This window comes from Eptatretus burgeri, chromosome 9 (assembly GCF_056783735.1).
Source record: "Eptatretus burgeri isolate ZD-2024b chromosome 9, Ebu_testis_v1, whole genome shotgun sequence".
Classification (NCBI taxonomy): Eukaryota; Metazoa; Chordata; class Myxini; order Myxiniformes; family Myxinidae; genus Eptatretus; species Eptatretus burgeri.
This window is the reverse complement of record NC_140969.1, coordinates 18,758,249-18,775,588: the sequence shown is the minus strand read 5'-3', so window position 1 is coordinate 18,775,588 and position 17,340 is coordinate 18,758,249. Positions and strand designations below refer to the sequence as shown.

Genomic DNA, 17,340 nt, shown 5'->3' with positions numbered 1-17,340 from the left:
CTCACACACACTGTCCATTTCACACAATGCCTTTCAGCCACGCCATGCGCGCTTTTCAGCACGCATTTCGCCACACAAGTAAACACACACACACACCGAAACAATCACGCTGGGGATTTGCGCCACAACAAGGGGTTCCGGGTCTCCAAACCCCCCCAAGCTTCGTGTGCACCCGTCTACAGCACTCGCCCCCTCTACCTTGCAAAGCTCGACCGGACCCACCTGGTCGAGATCCGCTTCAAGGGAGCATAGCATCTCCCTCCATTCCTGAAGGAGGCTATCCGGCTGCTTGCACCGGGTCACGACACATTCCCCGAGCTCCCCCTCATCGTCCTCCACCAACTCCACGTGTGTGCTCATCTTTTACCCCGTCTTTATCGTGTAGTCTCTCCTCTACTTTTTCTATCTCCCTTGTCTGTGTTTTTCCATTTATTATTTCCATTTCTTCCTGGCTCCATTTTCCTTCCCATTTGAGTCGTTCTTCCTCTCTAAGCCCCCTTAGTCGTTCGTTATCTTTCCGGAGTTTTTCCATCTCCAGTCTCATAGTTTCTTTCAATTGGTTGATCTCTTTTTTTTCCTGTTTCGTTCGTTGTTCTTTCATCACTCTTTCTTGCATCTCATTCTTTAATCTGGCCTTGGCCTTCAGCTGTTCGATCTGCACAGTGTGGTTCCTTAACGTTTCATTCTCCGTTCTCTTTCTTTCCTCTCAACATCCTCAGCTCGTTTTGTAATCCCATCTCTTTGTTTTGGTGTTTCAGTAACTCAGAAGCTTTTTTTTTTCTCATTCCTTTCTCATCTCCCTTTGTGTCTCTGTTTCCGTGACTATTTGCGTTTCTGTCACCTCTTTTGTTTCCTTCGTCCTCTCGTGTTCATTAGTTTCTCACTGGATCTTCGTCCGTTTCCTCCTTCGTCGTCACCTCTACCTCCTTTAATTTCTCCGTTATTTCTTTCAACTCCTGCGTCTCAGTCACCTATACCTCCTTTAATTTCTCCGTTACTTCTTTCAACTCCTGCGTCTCCGTCACAGTCACCTCTACCTGCTTTAATTTCTCCCTCTGTCACCGTCACTTTTTCTGTCACCTGCTCGAGTATCGCCCAACGCGTCTCCCGAATTATTTTTTCTTCCCCCGCTTCCATCGCGGGCCGGACAGCCGTTGCACTCCCTCCCAGCTCGTTCACTCCAACACGTGGCGCCGCCATTATGCCCGCCTGCAGGCATCGCCCCATGCTCTGCATCTCCCCTCCCCCCCCGCAGTGTTTGCACATTTTTTTGCGCATTTGTTTTCATTTCGTTCGTGTTTGCATCCATTTTATTTTCCAATGCTTGTTGCATATTCACCAACCAACCCATTCATACCTGGCCCATGTTAGGTGGATCTGTGGCAGCCGCTTCTCCCTCATCAGGCATGGATTTGCCGGGGACTGAGGAGGGAATTTGATGGAGGAGGGGAGGGGGGGTGTCATCCACCGTGGCCTCTGCCGCTGCGCCCATTTCGGGCTCTGGGTTCGGTTGGGGAAATTCATCCTGCCCAATAAGCATTACCTGCTCAGGGATCTCGTCCTGGGCCATGGATTGTACTATTCCTAAATCCATTTCTAATACCCACTGCTCCCGTTCGCCTTGAAAAGCCATCTTGTTTCTCGGAATTAATTTAAATCGCTCGAATTTGATGAAACACGGAGGGTCGCTCCACTCACCCTTGGTCCGGTTCCGTTAATTTAGTTTGGAGGCAGGATGGATTCGAATCTCACTCCCGGACACCAGTGTTACGAATTTGCGCACGCCGGCGTGCGAACTGCCGCTTTCCACAAATAGTAGCAGCTCGCCCACCGGACGGACAATTCATTCGTGACCTTCCGGAGTAACGCCGGAACCCTGTCACGGGTGGGTCTTCAACCCCACCACGGCCTAGCCAATTTTCTACCCACGTAGGATAGGGTCAATCGCCGAATCTCGATATACTTAAGTACCCGCACGGATAGCTAACCGGGGGACCGTACCTCGGAAGACCGTACCTCGGATAGCTAACCGGGAGACCGCAGGTCGGCTTGGACACGAACCGCTTACGCGGTCCGTTCCGTTCTGCAGTGATAACCGAGCGGGTATTATCGCCCGACCTCGCCGGATCCAATTCTATTTAACGGGTATTTAAAACCCAACTATTTATTCCGCGATGCAAGATAGCATTTCCAATACGGTGAAAGGAGGACGCAATGAACGGGTTACATTTCGACCAGCATATTTATTATACACGTACACATATACAGTCAATCATGCAGGCAAACAAAAGCAAGGGAAAGCACTACGACCGAATAAAAGCAATACTCATTTACAGGCACTTAAGCAGTTTTACTTGTGGACACGGCGCCACATCATTCACACAAAAGAGAAAAGACCACCCCCACAGACAGGGGGGGGGTCAGACTGGGCCCGTGGGCCTTTATAGCGTGGGACTTGCCTGACCGAATGGGTCCCACGAGACAGACGCTGGAAACCTGCACCCTCGTGGTGCGACGGTCGGCGAGCTCTCACCGGCACTCTCCTCCCGACTGCGCGGCAGAGCTGGTCCTCCACGCACAACCCTCGCGACTTTGCGCCCAGAGGGAAAGACAACACCTCTTCGATGTCCGTCCCAGAAGGCGAAACCACCAAAGCCCCGATCCACACGAGCTTGAAAGAAAAAAAGACCAAGACAAAAGAAAAAGACCCCGCGCAAAGGTCGTGTCTTGTCCACCTTATATCTTCTGGGGCTCAGCGCTTCGCTCCTCCCCGTTTTTGGCTCTGCCTCCCTTCGAGCTTCTACGAGAAACTTCTCGAAAAGGGGCGCGCCTCCGTTCCCAGCGCCTCATTCCACGAACCGACCAATGGCGAACGATCTGCCTCGCCACCCCCCCCCCCCACACCAAGTGCGGAGAAACAGGCGGGAATATTAGGCGGGAAAAATCCGCGTGCCCTCAAGTTCCTTCCTTTTGCTCGCGTTTATTGACAATGCGGAGAGATGGTTGGAATGTGCCCGTGGAGAAGAAGGGAATTGATAGCTGGCGTTTGCGGCGAAGGTTGTTAAGTGGTTGGCGATCGCAGTTGTGGCGTTGGTGACGTGGTTGGCATTGTGGTTAAGGGGAGCGATGTTGGTTGTTGTAATGGTGGTGGAGATGTGGTTGGTTCAAAATAACGATAGAAAAAGAAAAACCTACCTCAAAGGATCACAGCACTGTGACACGAATAATTCTCATTAAACAACGGTGGGGAAATCTAACTGAAAACAGACTTACCGGAATAACTGAATAAGGAACCTTTATGGTGTTCTGCGAATTTCCACAGCCATAACAATATATATATATATATATATATATATATGCATATGTATGTTTATCACTTTTGGCCCTATCTCTCAATGGTGAAGAATCACTTTTAAAATTCTAGTAGTCGGATCCAGATCTTCAGGAAAATCGAATCGGTTCGTCCTTGTCACACACCCAACTTGCCCACCAAATTTCATCCAGATCTGTCCACAACTTTTTAAGATATTCTGCACATAGACAGACAAACAAACAGACAAACAGACAGAGAGGGGTGAAAACACAACCTCCTTCACCTTTGGTGGTGGAGGTAATAAAGTTAAGTTAAAGATGTTGCATAATTATTGTCATTGGGCTGATGGCCTCGAGGAAGGCACACTCGCCTCTCAGCTATCTAGTCTGGGTTCAAATCCCGACCCAGCTATAAACTGTCATCCCGGTATTTCACAGGCAGGGTTATTCATCAAGGTGTGGCATTCCTTGGATGGACATTAAACAGAATCCCATCTGCCAACATTTATTGGTGGATGTTAAAGATCGAATGGTGCCCTTCGTGAAGAGTTGGCGAGCTATCGCCGGCACCATGAACAAATTAAAATTTTCTGCCCCAACCAGCAGAGAGCACAGCCACTCCCTCAGCCAATGATGCTACTCCACAGATTTGTGCTGCATATGAATGAAGATTACCGTCATTAATAGCATCCTTTATATGTTGACATAATGCTTTATGAATGGGGTGATTGTTAAATCAGTGATTAAAACTGTATGGAACAGATTGATGAAAAACTCTGTGCATGTGGTGAAAACTTTCAGACAGTATTGATCCATATAATTTTAAAGCACTGGCACTCAGCTGGGTGTTGGCACCAATAAAACAAAAATACAATCAAGTAGGTGGAGTTCATGAAGGTAATCAAGTGGAAAATTAAGTTTTCAGAAGAATAAATAACAGCTGCACACATTAAACATGTTGCACCTTCTGTGATCTACAGCCTTTTACCAAATGTCAAATTTTCTTCTCTGTCTTGATCAAAAGAAATTTTGTTTTTTAACTTAGTGAGAAAATATTGAAATGCTAGCTTGGGTTCATCAATGAAATACATATGTATCAAAAACTATGCAGCAGACAAGTTTCACAAGATAAAAATACCCCCGAGAGGGAGTGCCGGTCATCTCTGCCAGAGGTCGAAAGTAACTGTGCCAGACTGGAATAGGGGCAGCTCATAAAGTATGTACGCTCTACTTCCGGGTTTCAAAACCACCCACCCCCCTCTGTATGGAGGCTAGTGACCACCCACCCACCCCCCTCATACATCGCTAATCGCTTGCAAAGCCAGCAGTTCCTTATGAACCGATGGTTGTAAGCCATGACAATGCAGTCCCTAGCGGTGTAATTTACCTTTTTCTTTTAATATCACAGCACATGTCATTTATGAAAATAAAAGTACAAATTGACATTCAAAACAATGTTAATGTCATAAATGAAAGTAAGTGTGCATATAAACTTGTGTTCCATTGTTTTAGTTAAATCTGACAAAAGCTTCAAATGTAATATTTGCCTCGGAGAGTCCCGGTTCTTAATTTTTTAATACTTTTTTTTTTGTATGTACGTACTTTATGAACGACCCATACCGGGAATCAGAACGAAGTTTGAAGGGCTATAAAATCGGAACGAAAGCAAATTTCAAAAAAATGGCTCGTGTTGTTCTAGATAATAGTCCATAGTATCTGAATCACTAATAACATTTGATCTCTCTTAATAAATGAGGGAGGAGATACGATTTGAAATCGACGATTTTCGCAACTTTGACAGCCTCGTGACGTTGACTTTGACCTTGGACGACCTTGAAAGTTATATCGTTGTGCATGTCTCATCGACCTCTATCCATTCCACGATTGGTTATTTGTCTCCACTCGGTTTGATTGTGGACGGACGGACGGACAGACAGACAGACTTCAAGACTGGGGTTATTAGGTCATCTCTACTGAGATGATAGAGATGACCTAAAAATCAGTAATTTCTGATATATTGAACAGCTTTCAATGTACTTCTCATGTACTTGTACTGTATTTAAAAGATCCACACAATCAGAAAATAATGTTTGCTTTAATGAATAGATATGGCTTCAGTTAACACTTAATCATTGTTATTTTCTTGAATAAAAATCATTGAAGGAAGATTTTAATGTTATTTGGTGCCCTTTTACACTTGATTGGCCCAGCCTCCATAACATAACCAAAAATAAATAAATAAACATGCTCAATTGGCCCCACCCCTCCCATGACATCATGACGTCATTTCAACCTCAGGTTCATACATGTAGTCTGACAGCACCTTCTACATAATGATTTTGACTATGGTCGTAATCTGGGGATTCTTGTTCAGAATATTATTCGTAAAATTCACTTTCTGACAAGTTTGAAGCGAGTTGTGTGGTCATCATCCATTGCGTGCCGAGACAATCTTTCCCTCCATTGTCATAGCATTTATTTGGAATTTTTAGGGGTGGTACCCGATGGAATTGCTTTTTTAAAGTGCAACACCTCAAAAAAGTATTAGAAATAAAAACCACGTTCAGTTCTTTGTTTATTACTGATCAATATAATCACATCAATTTTTTTTTCTGATACTGTGGACCTTTAAGCCTCGCCCAATGGGATAGAGGGAGGCTTATATCTGTTGTCAGGTTTGTTTCAACAATTAGTGCCCCCAGTTATAATAATGGTACCCCACAATTTCTTAGGAGTACTAAACCATCATTTTGGTTTTTTGTTTTCCTTTTTGGTCCAGAGTAAGTTGTATTTACACTTAATTTATATCATACCCCTCTGGGTTAAAGATCAAAGGACGGTCTGAAAAAAATATGTCACAATTTTTGTCATCGCTCAAATTTGTCAATGCAAAATCTCAAAGACCGCTTGGCCTTCCATGATGTTAATCAACCTGGTGTTGGTTTAGCGGTTAGGGTGGTGGCTTGGGATCCCAGGGTCCCGAGTTAAAGCCCCATTGGCCGCTGAATTAACACCAGGGGGTTGACTCGGCTTGTCATCCTTTCGAGGTCGGCGAAATGAGTACCAGTGTAGCAGCCAAAAGGCTGCACATGAAGGGAAGGGTTATTGACGGATTTATTAAAATCTGGTATTGGTGTGACGCAGGCATGATGGGCCGAATGGCCTCCTCCGGAGAATAATTTCCTTGTAATCCTTGTTCTTCCATCACAATAGCATGCACACCTACACTGAAGTTGTTGCCCTGATATTTGTTTTGTGTCCTTGACCTCCGTTTTTCATTGCAAACTAATTTAAAAAACACCTTTTTGATCACAACTGGAATAATTTTCCTCTGAGTTTCATGATGTTGAATTTTATGGATGTACCGATATTTGATCAATTTCACTCTATCCCTAAATGTTGAAGGTCAAGGTCATATGGCGTTCCGAAAGTAACATGGTCATTGGATCGCAGGTGCAGGGGATGCTTACCCTTGGCGATCATAGATATCTAGTCTTCATTTTCTTCCACCCCCCCCTCCAAAAAAAACAAGCTCAAATGAGCTAAGATCCTCGTCCTCTTAATGATACGTCATAAAAACGAATATGACGTCATTATGATGCATCAGGTTTGCGATAAATTATCTGTGCTAATGCCCGGCTTGATTCTCGCAAACAAAATTCAAACAGCTTGCCTAGTTTCGGAGATAATGGTATAGGCGATTTCCATTAGCGGTGATATTATGATGTCAACTTTTTTTCTAGGAAGAATTTCTAAAATCAGAGATGGTTACTGCCTACCCGTGGGCTTTCTGCATATACATGGCAAGTTTCACGAAGATCCGATGAAAACTGGGTTTTGAAACAAAAATGTCAAAAAATAGGAATGACGTCATAAAAATTGATATGATGTCATAGTGATGCATCATATGTGCGGTAATTAATCTCTGCAAATGCCCTGTTCGATACCCGCAAACAGAATTCAAAAAGCTTGCCGAGTTTTGGAGATAATTTTTGAGGCGATTTCCATTAGCGGAGATATTTTGACGTCATAACTTTTGTTTCGAGGAGGAATTTTCAAAATCGGAGATGGTTACTGTCTGCGCAGGGTATTTTTACATATACACACCAAGTTTCAGGAAGTTTCGATGAAAACTGTTGGCTGTGAAACAAAAAAGTCCACAGGAAGATGAAGAACAACAACGTGAGTAAGACTTAGAGATCCTCCACTTGGATCTAAAAACACACCACCCTGAAGGCAATGCCCATTGTGTTTCTTTACTTGAATAATCCTCATGTCAAGTAAGTGCTGTTACAAGTTAAATTGAAGTCAATATGAATTTTTTTTTTGTTAAACAAACAAACAAAAAAATAACATATGAATAGGTTATAGCATTTTAGACAATTTATAAACTTGTAATGTAAAAGTGAATGTTACCTCCAAGAATGTTATCATTCTTTGCTGAAATGGTCTTGATCTTCACAATTCCAAATTCTGCTGCCTATAACACACATACGTGGCAAGACAACAGAAACTTTAATCAAAGAGAACACAAATATCAACACATTTAGGACATGTTGCCTTTTTAACAAGCTGGGAAATATTTCAATAAAATCAAAGCAGCAATTCAAATGATAATAAAAACATTTTAAAAAGCATCCAAATACACTATTTTACATAAAATGGCAGATTAAACCAACAGGACATTGAATGAGGTATGCTAGCTAACCGCAGTGGGAAGCAAGGAGAAGCTGACGTTTCGGGTGTTAGCCCTTCGTTGGAGCCTTCACCGGAGTCGGAACCCAACGAAGGGTTAACGCCCGAAACATAAGCTTCTCCTTGAGTCCCATGGCGGTTAGCACACCTCATTCAACGTCTCGTATATTTCATCCATTGTCTTACCTGTCCACAGACTCATTCACCAGAAAGACGTGCTTCATTTTGTATTACGTACATTACAAAAAAAAAAAAAAAAAAAAAAAAATTAGGATAGCATTCCCCTTGAAAAATGAGCTAATCTCAGAAAACAAGGTCAACTATTGCATGAATGAGTTTGCAATCATGTGTAAGGGATGCCAAAATGGTAATCAGGATTGCTAGCATTTGCCACATGAAAAGTAACCGAGCAACCTTCCAAAAAAAAGAAAAAAAACAAAAAGAACACAACATCATGTGCTAGGTCCCTGTACAAACATTGCATCGGTAGCACAGTCATGCCTCAATAATGACACTACCAGAAGACGGAACTCTAGCCCTCAGATAACATTCCAATACATTCCAGAATGGCTAATTTGCATACAAAACTTGAGGCTTGTGGAAAAGCTAAACTGTAGAGCAGAACAGAACAAAACACAGAGAACATAACAGAAGACAACAGAATGGAAAGCAAGGAAATGCACCAAGAGGGTAGAGTGAGACAACAGGACACTTGGGTCATTCCATGTCAAATCATCAAAGAATCTGCCGTCATCTCTCAGGTTTTTGTAAAACTTTGGGAACCAATTGGGACCCATGAAAAACGGCAAGAACTCAAATATTTTTGCTAACAGCCTCTTAATTAGTGACATACAGACTAACGAACTTTGGACTAATTAGCACGACGTCACGAATTCAAATGGCCATATCTCTAAAAGTATAACACCTAGAGAGCTGATTTTGGTGTCATTTTAAAGGTATTTTCATGCCCTATTAATTTGTCTGGACAACATTTTCCTACCTCCAACCACAAAAAAGTTATCACAAAATATAAACTTCAATCGTGAATCCCCAAAAAAATGTATCCTTCAAATTTCCTCAAATTCATCCCAGAGGTACCTTATGATGTCAAGAAGCTTCCACATAGGTTTTGTGATGGGCACTCCAATAGTTTCTGAGATATGAGCACTAATGTACATGTACGTATGGCATCTTCTTCTTCTTTCGGCTCGCTCCCGTTAGGGGTTGCCACAGCGGATCAACAGTCTCCATTTCGCTCTATTAATTTCGCATACATGTACGTATGGCATATAGGTTCGAAAATCAGCATTTGTAATGTATTATATGATCATTCTAACCTAGTCATGACAGGGAACACAGGGAACGACCATCAATTGCTTTGAAGTATCATATACTTTCATTTTCAACTGGGCCTGAGGGGAAGAAACAAGTGCTGCTGTTGCTGCATTGAAGAGGAAATTGAAAGCCTAAGTCAGGTTAGTGAACACTGTGTACTTGAACTCACTTATTGATTGTATGATACATTACAAATGCTGATTTTCGAACCTATATGCCATACATACATGTACATTATTGCTCATATCTCAGAAACTATTGGAGTGGCCATCACAAAATTTATGTGGAAGCTTCTTGACATCATAAGGTACCTCTGGGATGAATTTGAGGAAATTTGAAGGATACATTTTTTGGGGATTCACGATTGAAGTTTATATTTTGTAATAACTTTTTTTGTGGTTGGAGGTAGGAAAATGTTGCCCAGACAAATTCATAGGGCATGAAAATACCTTTAAAATTACACCAAAACCAGCTCTCTAGGTGTTATACTTTTAGAGATATGGCCATTTGAATTCGTGACGTCGTGCTAATTAGTCCAAAGTTCGTTAGTCTGTACGTCACTAATTAAGAGGCTGTTAGCAAAAATATTTGAGTTCTTGCCGTTTTTCATGGGTCCCAATTGGTTCCCAAAGTTTTACAAAAATCTGAGAGATGACGGCAGATTCTTTGATGATTTGACATGGAATGACCCACTTGGAAGAAGGGCCAAGGGGAAGAATGAACGAAAGGGGAGGGAGTAAAGGACACAGAGGGGCAAGCAAGCTGGATACAGGCTCAAATAGAACAAGAAAAAGACGTCATGCAGAACACGATACTTGCAAAATCCAGCCCCCCCCCCTCCAAAGGTTGCCACGGATACATCAAATTGTCCATTTCATGGAGATTAAAATCGACAATCTTGATCAAAGCTCAGGTCAATCAGATGTGAACTGATTATTTTTCAGATTGAAATTGATGATTTTAGAAGTGTGATCTCAAGTTGACGTTTGACCTTTTGACCTCAAAAATAGTTGGTTTCCCAATTCAGTGACGCAATACGCAAATCTTTTTCGAAATTTCAAGTCAATTGGATTTTTTAAAAGACGATTTTAGAAATTTGACCTCGATGACCTCAAAATTAATAGGCTTCTCAGTTGAGACTACCTCTACAACTTGGTAACGTTTCATGACAATTGGTTTAGAATTGTGACATGTAGGCGATAAAGACAATTTTGCAAGTAACAAAGGGGCTGCAAAAAGAGGAAAGGAAAACCAGGGATGAAACAGCAATGGAACAAAAAACCGGAAATTATGGTGGGGGGGGGGGTTTGGGTAGAATGCGAGTGAAAAAAGGAACAAATGAGTGGAGGTGAGCAGTGAGCCTGGACTTTGGGAGCTTCAGTAGAAGTGGGTTACTGGCAGATCGCGTGCACCCTGGAGATACCTGGACTGGACAGAGGAAGGAAAGGACAGAGCGATGAAGACCAGAAATGAAGCGGTACAACAGAGACGACCAACCTCTCCAAGATGTGCAGTATCAGGTCAAGAAATTCAGCCTCTTTGCTGGAAATTCCTATCATTTTGAGGGCCTTGGAAACCAAAGCCCTAAAAATAATGAATTTAGTTTAAGTCAGGGTTCCAGCCTGGGTACTCTTTTCGTCTCATCTTCAAACCAATTACTCTTTTCACTCCTTAGTCTTCAAATCATTACTAACAGAAACAGTAGCATGACAAAGAATTTGGCTCGTTACTTCCACTCCCAAAAGGTGGACAAAGGCTGTTTTCACCCTTATCTGTCTGTCTGAGCACGGTCTCAAAAAGTTATGGATGGGTTTAGATTAAACTAAGTGGACAGGTTGGGTGTGTGACAAGGAAGAATGGATTTGATTTTGTGGACTGGATTTGAATGCAGGGGACTTTCACTCAGAGAGTAGTTGATGCATCGAACGGTCTCCCTGGAAAGGTAGTGGCAGCAGAAAAAGTAGATAAGTTTAAATTAGAATTAGATAAGTACCTGGAAGTTATGGAGATAGAGGGTTATTGGTATGAGGATGTTGATGGGAATTTTAGGTAGTTTGAGCATTACTGGGTGATTGTGTACATGTGTATGGAGTGCTGTTGGTGGGATTTTTGTCAAAGGGGGGGGGGGTTGTGTAGTTGATGTTGTATGCTTTTAACCAAGCCCATGCCCCCTCCCCTAAGGGGAAGAAAGAAAAAAAAATACAAAAACTAAAAAATAATAACAATCATAAAAAGCAAAAATTATTACATTAATTAAAAACTTTTTTTTGCATTTTCTTCCTTGGATCTCGTGTAGATATATTAGTACGGTGTTCGCGCAGGCATGATGTGGGCTGAATAGCCTCCACCTGTTAGATTTCCTTGTAAAAAAAAAAATTTTTGCAGTTATTCATCAATACAGGGTCTGATCGGATGGTGGAGAGATAGTGCACTTTGCTCCGAGCTGTCCATCTTGGGTTATATTCCGGATGCAACTATAAACTGTGAGAATGATGCTTCAGATGGAGGCAGTGTGACCACTCCTTGGCTTTTTTCACAAGATCTTGGCTATTCGTTGTTCACCTTGGCGTCTTGGTTTTCTATTATCATCGCTTTTCCAAAACCTTGTGAATTATTGGCTTTTTTCATTGGCTCACCTTGACATTTATGAAAATGAGGAGTGGTCAAACTGGTTCACGGAGGGTATTGCACCACAAAAACAGAATCCCTCGGATGTACATTAATCTGGGTGTCCAACGTGCGAGCATGGCTGGTAAGATGGCCTCGACTCCTAGTAGAGGTATCAGGACTCGATGACTTCATGGCCGATTCATCAGTGAGTGCGCACCATCCATCGGATGGACATTAAACAGGCGGCCCTCCTGCCGGCATCAGTTGGTGCCCCCAAATTACAGGGGGCACTGCATCACAGCAAAGCCCCACTCCTAGCAAACTGCAGCCACATCCCTCAACTCATACCCATTGATTTTTACTTTCACAAGAAGTTGTCGATCACATTCATTTTTTTTTTAACCAAATACAACAAGCAGTCAGCAGTCTATGTTAGAAAGAGATATTTACAGTTCAATATTAGAACTCCAGGACATCCACATCTCAGACTTCGACAAGTATCCACAGCAGGAGTCATAGGGGTTCCAAAATCTGAGACATAAGCTCCTACATGTCCACAGCAGTATACATGTAGCACAGCCGGCTTAACGAATGCTCTGCATCTACGTCACGATCACATCTGACGTCGGTAATAATCACACGCAGGTATCAAGAACAGCGAAGCTTTTCGACCAGGACGTTCTTCGGGTCGTAACGGCCAAAACAACCTACACGAGCAGTGTCAGAGGCGACAACGTACGGTTGGACTCGGCGACATTCGCTCACCTCCTTGACGGGCGGGTACTTCTTCTTGCAATCCATGGACAGGGCCCTCAGGTCACCCTGCAACTGCTCCAGTAGCTTTTTCACCGTTGCAGACGAATTCGATGCCATTGTGTGCCGCTACCGGCGGACGAATTCCTTCATATAAACACCAACGAGTCCCGTTCCTGGCCCGTCACGTCCAGCCGGAGCCGACACGGCGCTTACTGTGCCGGCTGCGCCCTGTACGTACCAGCCCAGGGCCTGATCGGGTCTCGCCAGGCCGCTGAGGGTCAATTCGCCGTGGCCCAGGGACTCAGCGATCCGCCGGCATTGACGTGTCCCTGACGATGCTTCCCAGAGGAAGCAGGAAGGCGAAAATGACTCGAGAAACCAACGTCGGAGTCAAGCGAGAGAACGCCACAGAGCGCAGAGCAAAACAAGCCGAGCGTCCACGTCACGAAAAAACAAACTACAACATCTGGGAAAATAAATTTCGTCTTCCCCACGAAAAAAAAGCTACAGTATCTTGTAAAATAAATAACTTCTTTCTCAAGAAAAAAAACAGGTTAATAAAACAAAAATATAGTCTTCTTCCTCACGAAAAAAACGACAGTATCTGGTAAAATAATATCTTCTTCTTCCTCACGAAAAAACTACAGTATCTGGTAAAATAATATCTTCTTATTCCTCACGAAAAAAACTACAGTATCTGGTAAAATAATATCTTCTTCTTCCTCACGAAAAAACTACAGTATCTGGTAAAATAATATCTTCTTCTTCCTCACGGAAAAACTACAGTATCTGGTAAAATAATATCTTCTTCTTCCTCACAAAAAACTACAGTACCGAGTAAAATAATATCTTCTTCCTCACGAAAAAACTACAGCACCGAGTAAAATAATATCTTCTTCTTCCTCATGAAAAAACTACAGTATCTGGTAAAATAATATCTTCTTCTTCCTCACGAAAAAACTACAGTATCGAGTAAAACAATATCTGCTTCTTCCTCACGAAAAAACTACAGCACCGAGTAAAATAATATCTTCTTCTTCCTCATGAAAAAACCACAGTATCTGGTAAAATAATATCTTCTTCTTCCTCACGAAAAAAACTACAGTATCTGGTAAAATAATTTTTTTTCCTCACGAAAAAACTACAGTATCTGGTAAAATAATATCTTCTTCCTCACGAAAAAACTACAGTATCTGGTAAAATAATATCTTCTTCTTCCTCACGAAAAAAACTACAGTATCTGGTGAAATAATATCTTGTTCTTCCTCACGAAAAAAACTACAGTACCGAGTAAAATAATATCTTCTTCTTCACAAAAAAACTACAGTATCTGGTAAAATAATATCTTCTTCTTCACAAAAAAACTACAGTATCTGGTAAAATAATATCTTCTTCTCCCTCACGAAAAAACTACAGTATCTGGTAAAATAATATCTTCTTCTTCCTCACGAAAAAACTACAGTATCTGGTAAAATAATATCTTATTCTTCCTCACGAAAAAACTACAGTATCTGGTAAAATAATATCTTCTTCTCCCTCACGAAAAAACTACAGTACCGAGTAAAATAATATCTTCTTCTTCCTCACAAAAAAACTACAGTATCTGGTAAAATAATATCTTCTTCTTCCTCACGAAAAAAACTACAGTATCTGGTAAAATAATATCTTCTTCTCCCTCATGAAAAAACTAAAGTACCTGGTAAAATAATATCTTCTTCTTCCTCACGAAAAAACTACAGTATCTGGTAAAATAATATCTTCTTCGTCATGAAAAAACTACAGTATCTGGTAAAATAATATCTCCTTCTTCCTCACGAAAAAAACTACAGTATGTTGTAAAATAAATAACTTCTTTCTCACAAAAAAAATCAGGTTAAAAAAACAACGAAATCCATTTCTTCCTCACGAAAAAAAACTACAGTATCTGGTAAAATAATATATTCTTATTGCTCACGAAAAACTACAGTATCTTGTAAAATTATATCTTCTTCTTCCTCACAAAAAAGCTGCAGTATCTTGTAAAATAATTAACTTCTTCCTCACGAAAAAACAAACTACAACATCTGGTAAAATAAATTTCGTCTTCCCCACGAAAAAACCACAGTATCTTGTAAAATAAATAACTTCTTTCTCACAAAAAAACATGTTTAAAAAAAAAACAATATAATCTTCTTCCTCACGAAAAAAACTACAGTACCGAGTAAAATAATATCTTCTTCCTCAGGAAAAAAAAACTACAGCACCGAGTAAAATAATATCTTCTTCCCCACGAAAAAAAAAAACTGCAGTATCTTGTAAAATAAATAACTTCTTTCTCACAAAAAAAAAATCAGGTTGAAAAAACCAACAAAAGCCTCTTCTTCCTCACGAAAAAACGACAGTATCTGGTAAAATAATATCTTCTTCTTCCTCAAGAAAAAACTACAGTACCTGGTAAAATAATATCTTCTTTTTCCTCACGAAAAACCACAGTATCTGGTAAAATAATATCTTCTTCTTCTTCTCTCTCCCCAGGTCAAAAAACCAGTAAAGACCAGTAGCTTACTGGTCAACTGGTACCAGTTGAAAACCAGTAGCCAACTGGTACCAGTAAAGCCAGTTGGTTTCTTACTGGTTTTAATGTGGAAATTGGAATAGAGTGATATATTACCAGTTGAAATACATGTATTTAACTAACTGGTATCAACTGGGACCAGTACATTGTAACTGGTATCAACTGGGAGACCAGTACATTGCAACTGGTATCAACTGGGACCAGTACATTGCAACTGGTATCAACTGGAACCAGTAAGACTTTAACTGGTACAAATATGAGCTACTGGTTTTTTCAACTGGGAAATTGGAATTCTGACTGAATTTAACTGGTACCAGTTGAAACCAATAGAGACCAGTTAAAGACCAATTAGAACCAATAGAGACCAGTTGAAAATGTGTACTGGTTTTAACTGGTTTTTCGACCTGGGTCACGAAAAAAACGACAGTATCTTGTAAAATAAATAACTTCTTTCTCACAAAAAAAACAGGTTAAAAAAAACAACAAAAGCCTCTTCTTCCTCACAAAAAAAACTACAGTATCTTGTAAAATAATATCTTCTTATTCCTAACGAAAAAAACTACAGTATCTTGTAAAATAATATCTTCTTCTTCCTCACGAAAAAACTACAGTACCGAGTAAAATAATATCATCTTCCTCACGAAAAAAAAAAACTACAGCACCGAGTAAAATAATATCTTCTTCCCCACGAAAAAAAAAAAACTGCAGTATCTTGTAAAATAAATAACTTCTTTCTCACAAAAAAAAATCAGGTTGAAAAAACCAACAAAAGCCTCTTCTTCCTCACGAAAAAACGACAGTATCTGGTAAAATAATATCTTCTTCTTCCTCAAGAAAAAACTACAGTACCTGGTAAAATAATATCTTCTTTTTCCTCACGAAAAACCACAGTATCTGGTAAAATAATATCTTCTTCTTCTTCTCTCTCCCCAGGTCAAAAAACCAGTAAAGACCAGTAGCTTACTGGTCAACTGGTACCAGTTAAAAACCAGTAGCCAACTGGTACCAGTAAAGCCAGTTGGTTTCTTACTGGTTTTAATATGGAAATTGGAATAGAGTGATATATTACCAGTTGAAATACATGTATTTAACTAACTGGTATCAACTGGGACCGACAGTATCTTGTAAAATAAATAACTTCTTTCTCACAAAAAAAACAGGTTAAAAAAAACAACAAAAGCCTCTTCTTCCTCACAAAAAAACTACAGTATCTTGTAAAATAATATCTTCTTATTCCTAACGAAAAAAACTACAGTATCTTGTAAAATAATATCTTCTTCTTCCTCACGAAAAAAGCTACAGTATCTTGTAAAATAAATAACTTCTTTCTCACAAAAAAATCAGGTTAAAAAAAAACAACAAAAGCCTCTTCTTCCTCACGAAAAAAAACTACAGTATCTGGTAACAGAATATCTTCTTCCTCAAGAGAAAACAATAGTACCTGGTAAAATAATATCTTCTTTTTCCTCACGAAAAACCACAGTATCTGGTAAAATAATATCTTCTTCTTCTTCTCTCTCACGAAAAAAACTACAGTATCTTGTAAAATAAATAACTTCTTTCTCACAAAAAAACATGTTTAAAAAACAACAATATAATCTTCTTCCTCACGAACAAAACGACAGTATCTGGTAACAGAATATCTTCTTCCTCACGAAAAAAACTACAGTACCGAGTAAAATAATGTCTTCTTCCTCACGAAAAAAAAACTACAGCACCGAGTAAAATAATATCTTCTTTTTCCTCACGAAAAACCACAGTATCTGGTAAAATAATATCTTCTTCTTCTTCTCTCTCACGAAAAAAACGACAGTATCTTGTAAAATAAATAACTTCTTTCTCACAAAAAAACAGGTTAAAAAAAACAACAAAAGCCTCTTCTTCCTCACAAAAAAACTACAGTATCTGGTAACAGAATATCTTCTTCCTCAAGAAAAAACTACAGTACCTGGTAAAAGAATATCTTCTTCTTCCTCACGAAAAACCACAGTATCTGGTAAAATAATATCTTCTTCTTCCTCACGAAAAATCACAGTATCTGCTAAAATAATATCTTCTTCTTCCTCACGAAAAAACTA

General features: G+C 40.4%; 1 protein-coding gene across 3 annotated transcripts in view; it reads right to left on the bottom strand.

Moving 5' to 3' along the window:
• Positions 1-13,320, bottom strand: part of MON2 (MON2 regulator of endosome-to-Golgi trafficking) — a 184,974-nt gene extending 171,654 nt beyond the window's left edge. For 2 of the 3 annotated variants that reach the window (XM_085894252.1, XM_085894254.1), the window contains exons 1-2: positions 12,718-13,320; positions 7,729-7,792 (exon numbers count right to left, since the gene is read on the bottom strand). In XM_085894252.1, coding sequence (XP_085750378.1) covers positions 7,729-7,792; positions 12,718-12,825 — 172 coding nt within the window. In that variant the 5' untranslated portion in view covers positions 12,826-13,320. The remainder of the gene's footprint in view (positions 1-7,728; positions 7,793-12,717) is intronic. The other variant, XM_085894253.1, reaches the window with a different exon arrangement.
• Between the last annotated feature and the right edge of the window lie 4,020 nt (positions 13,321-17,340).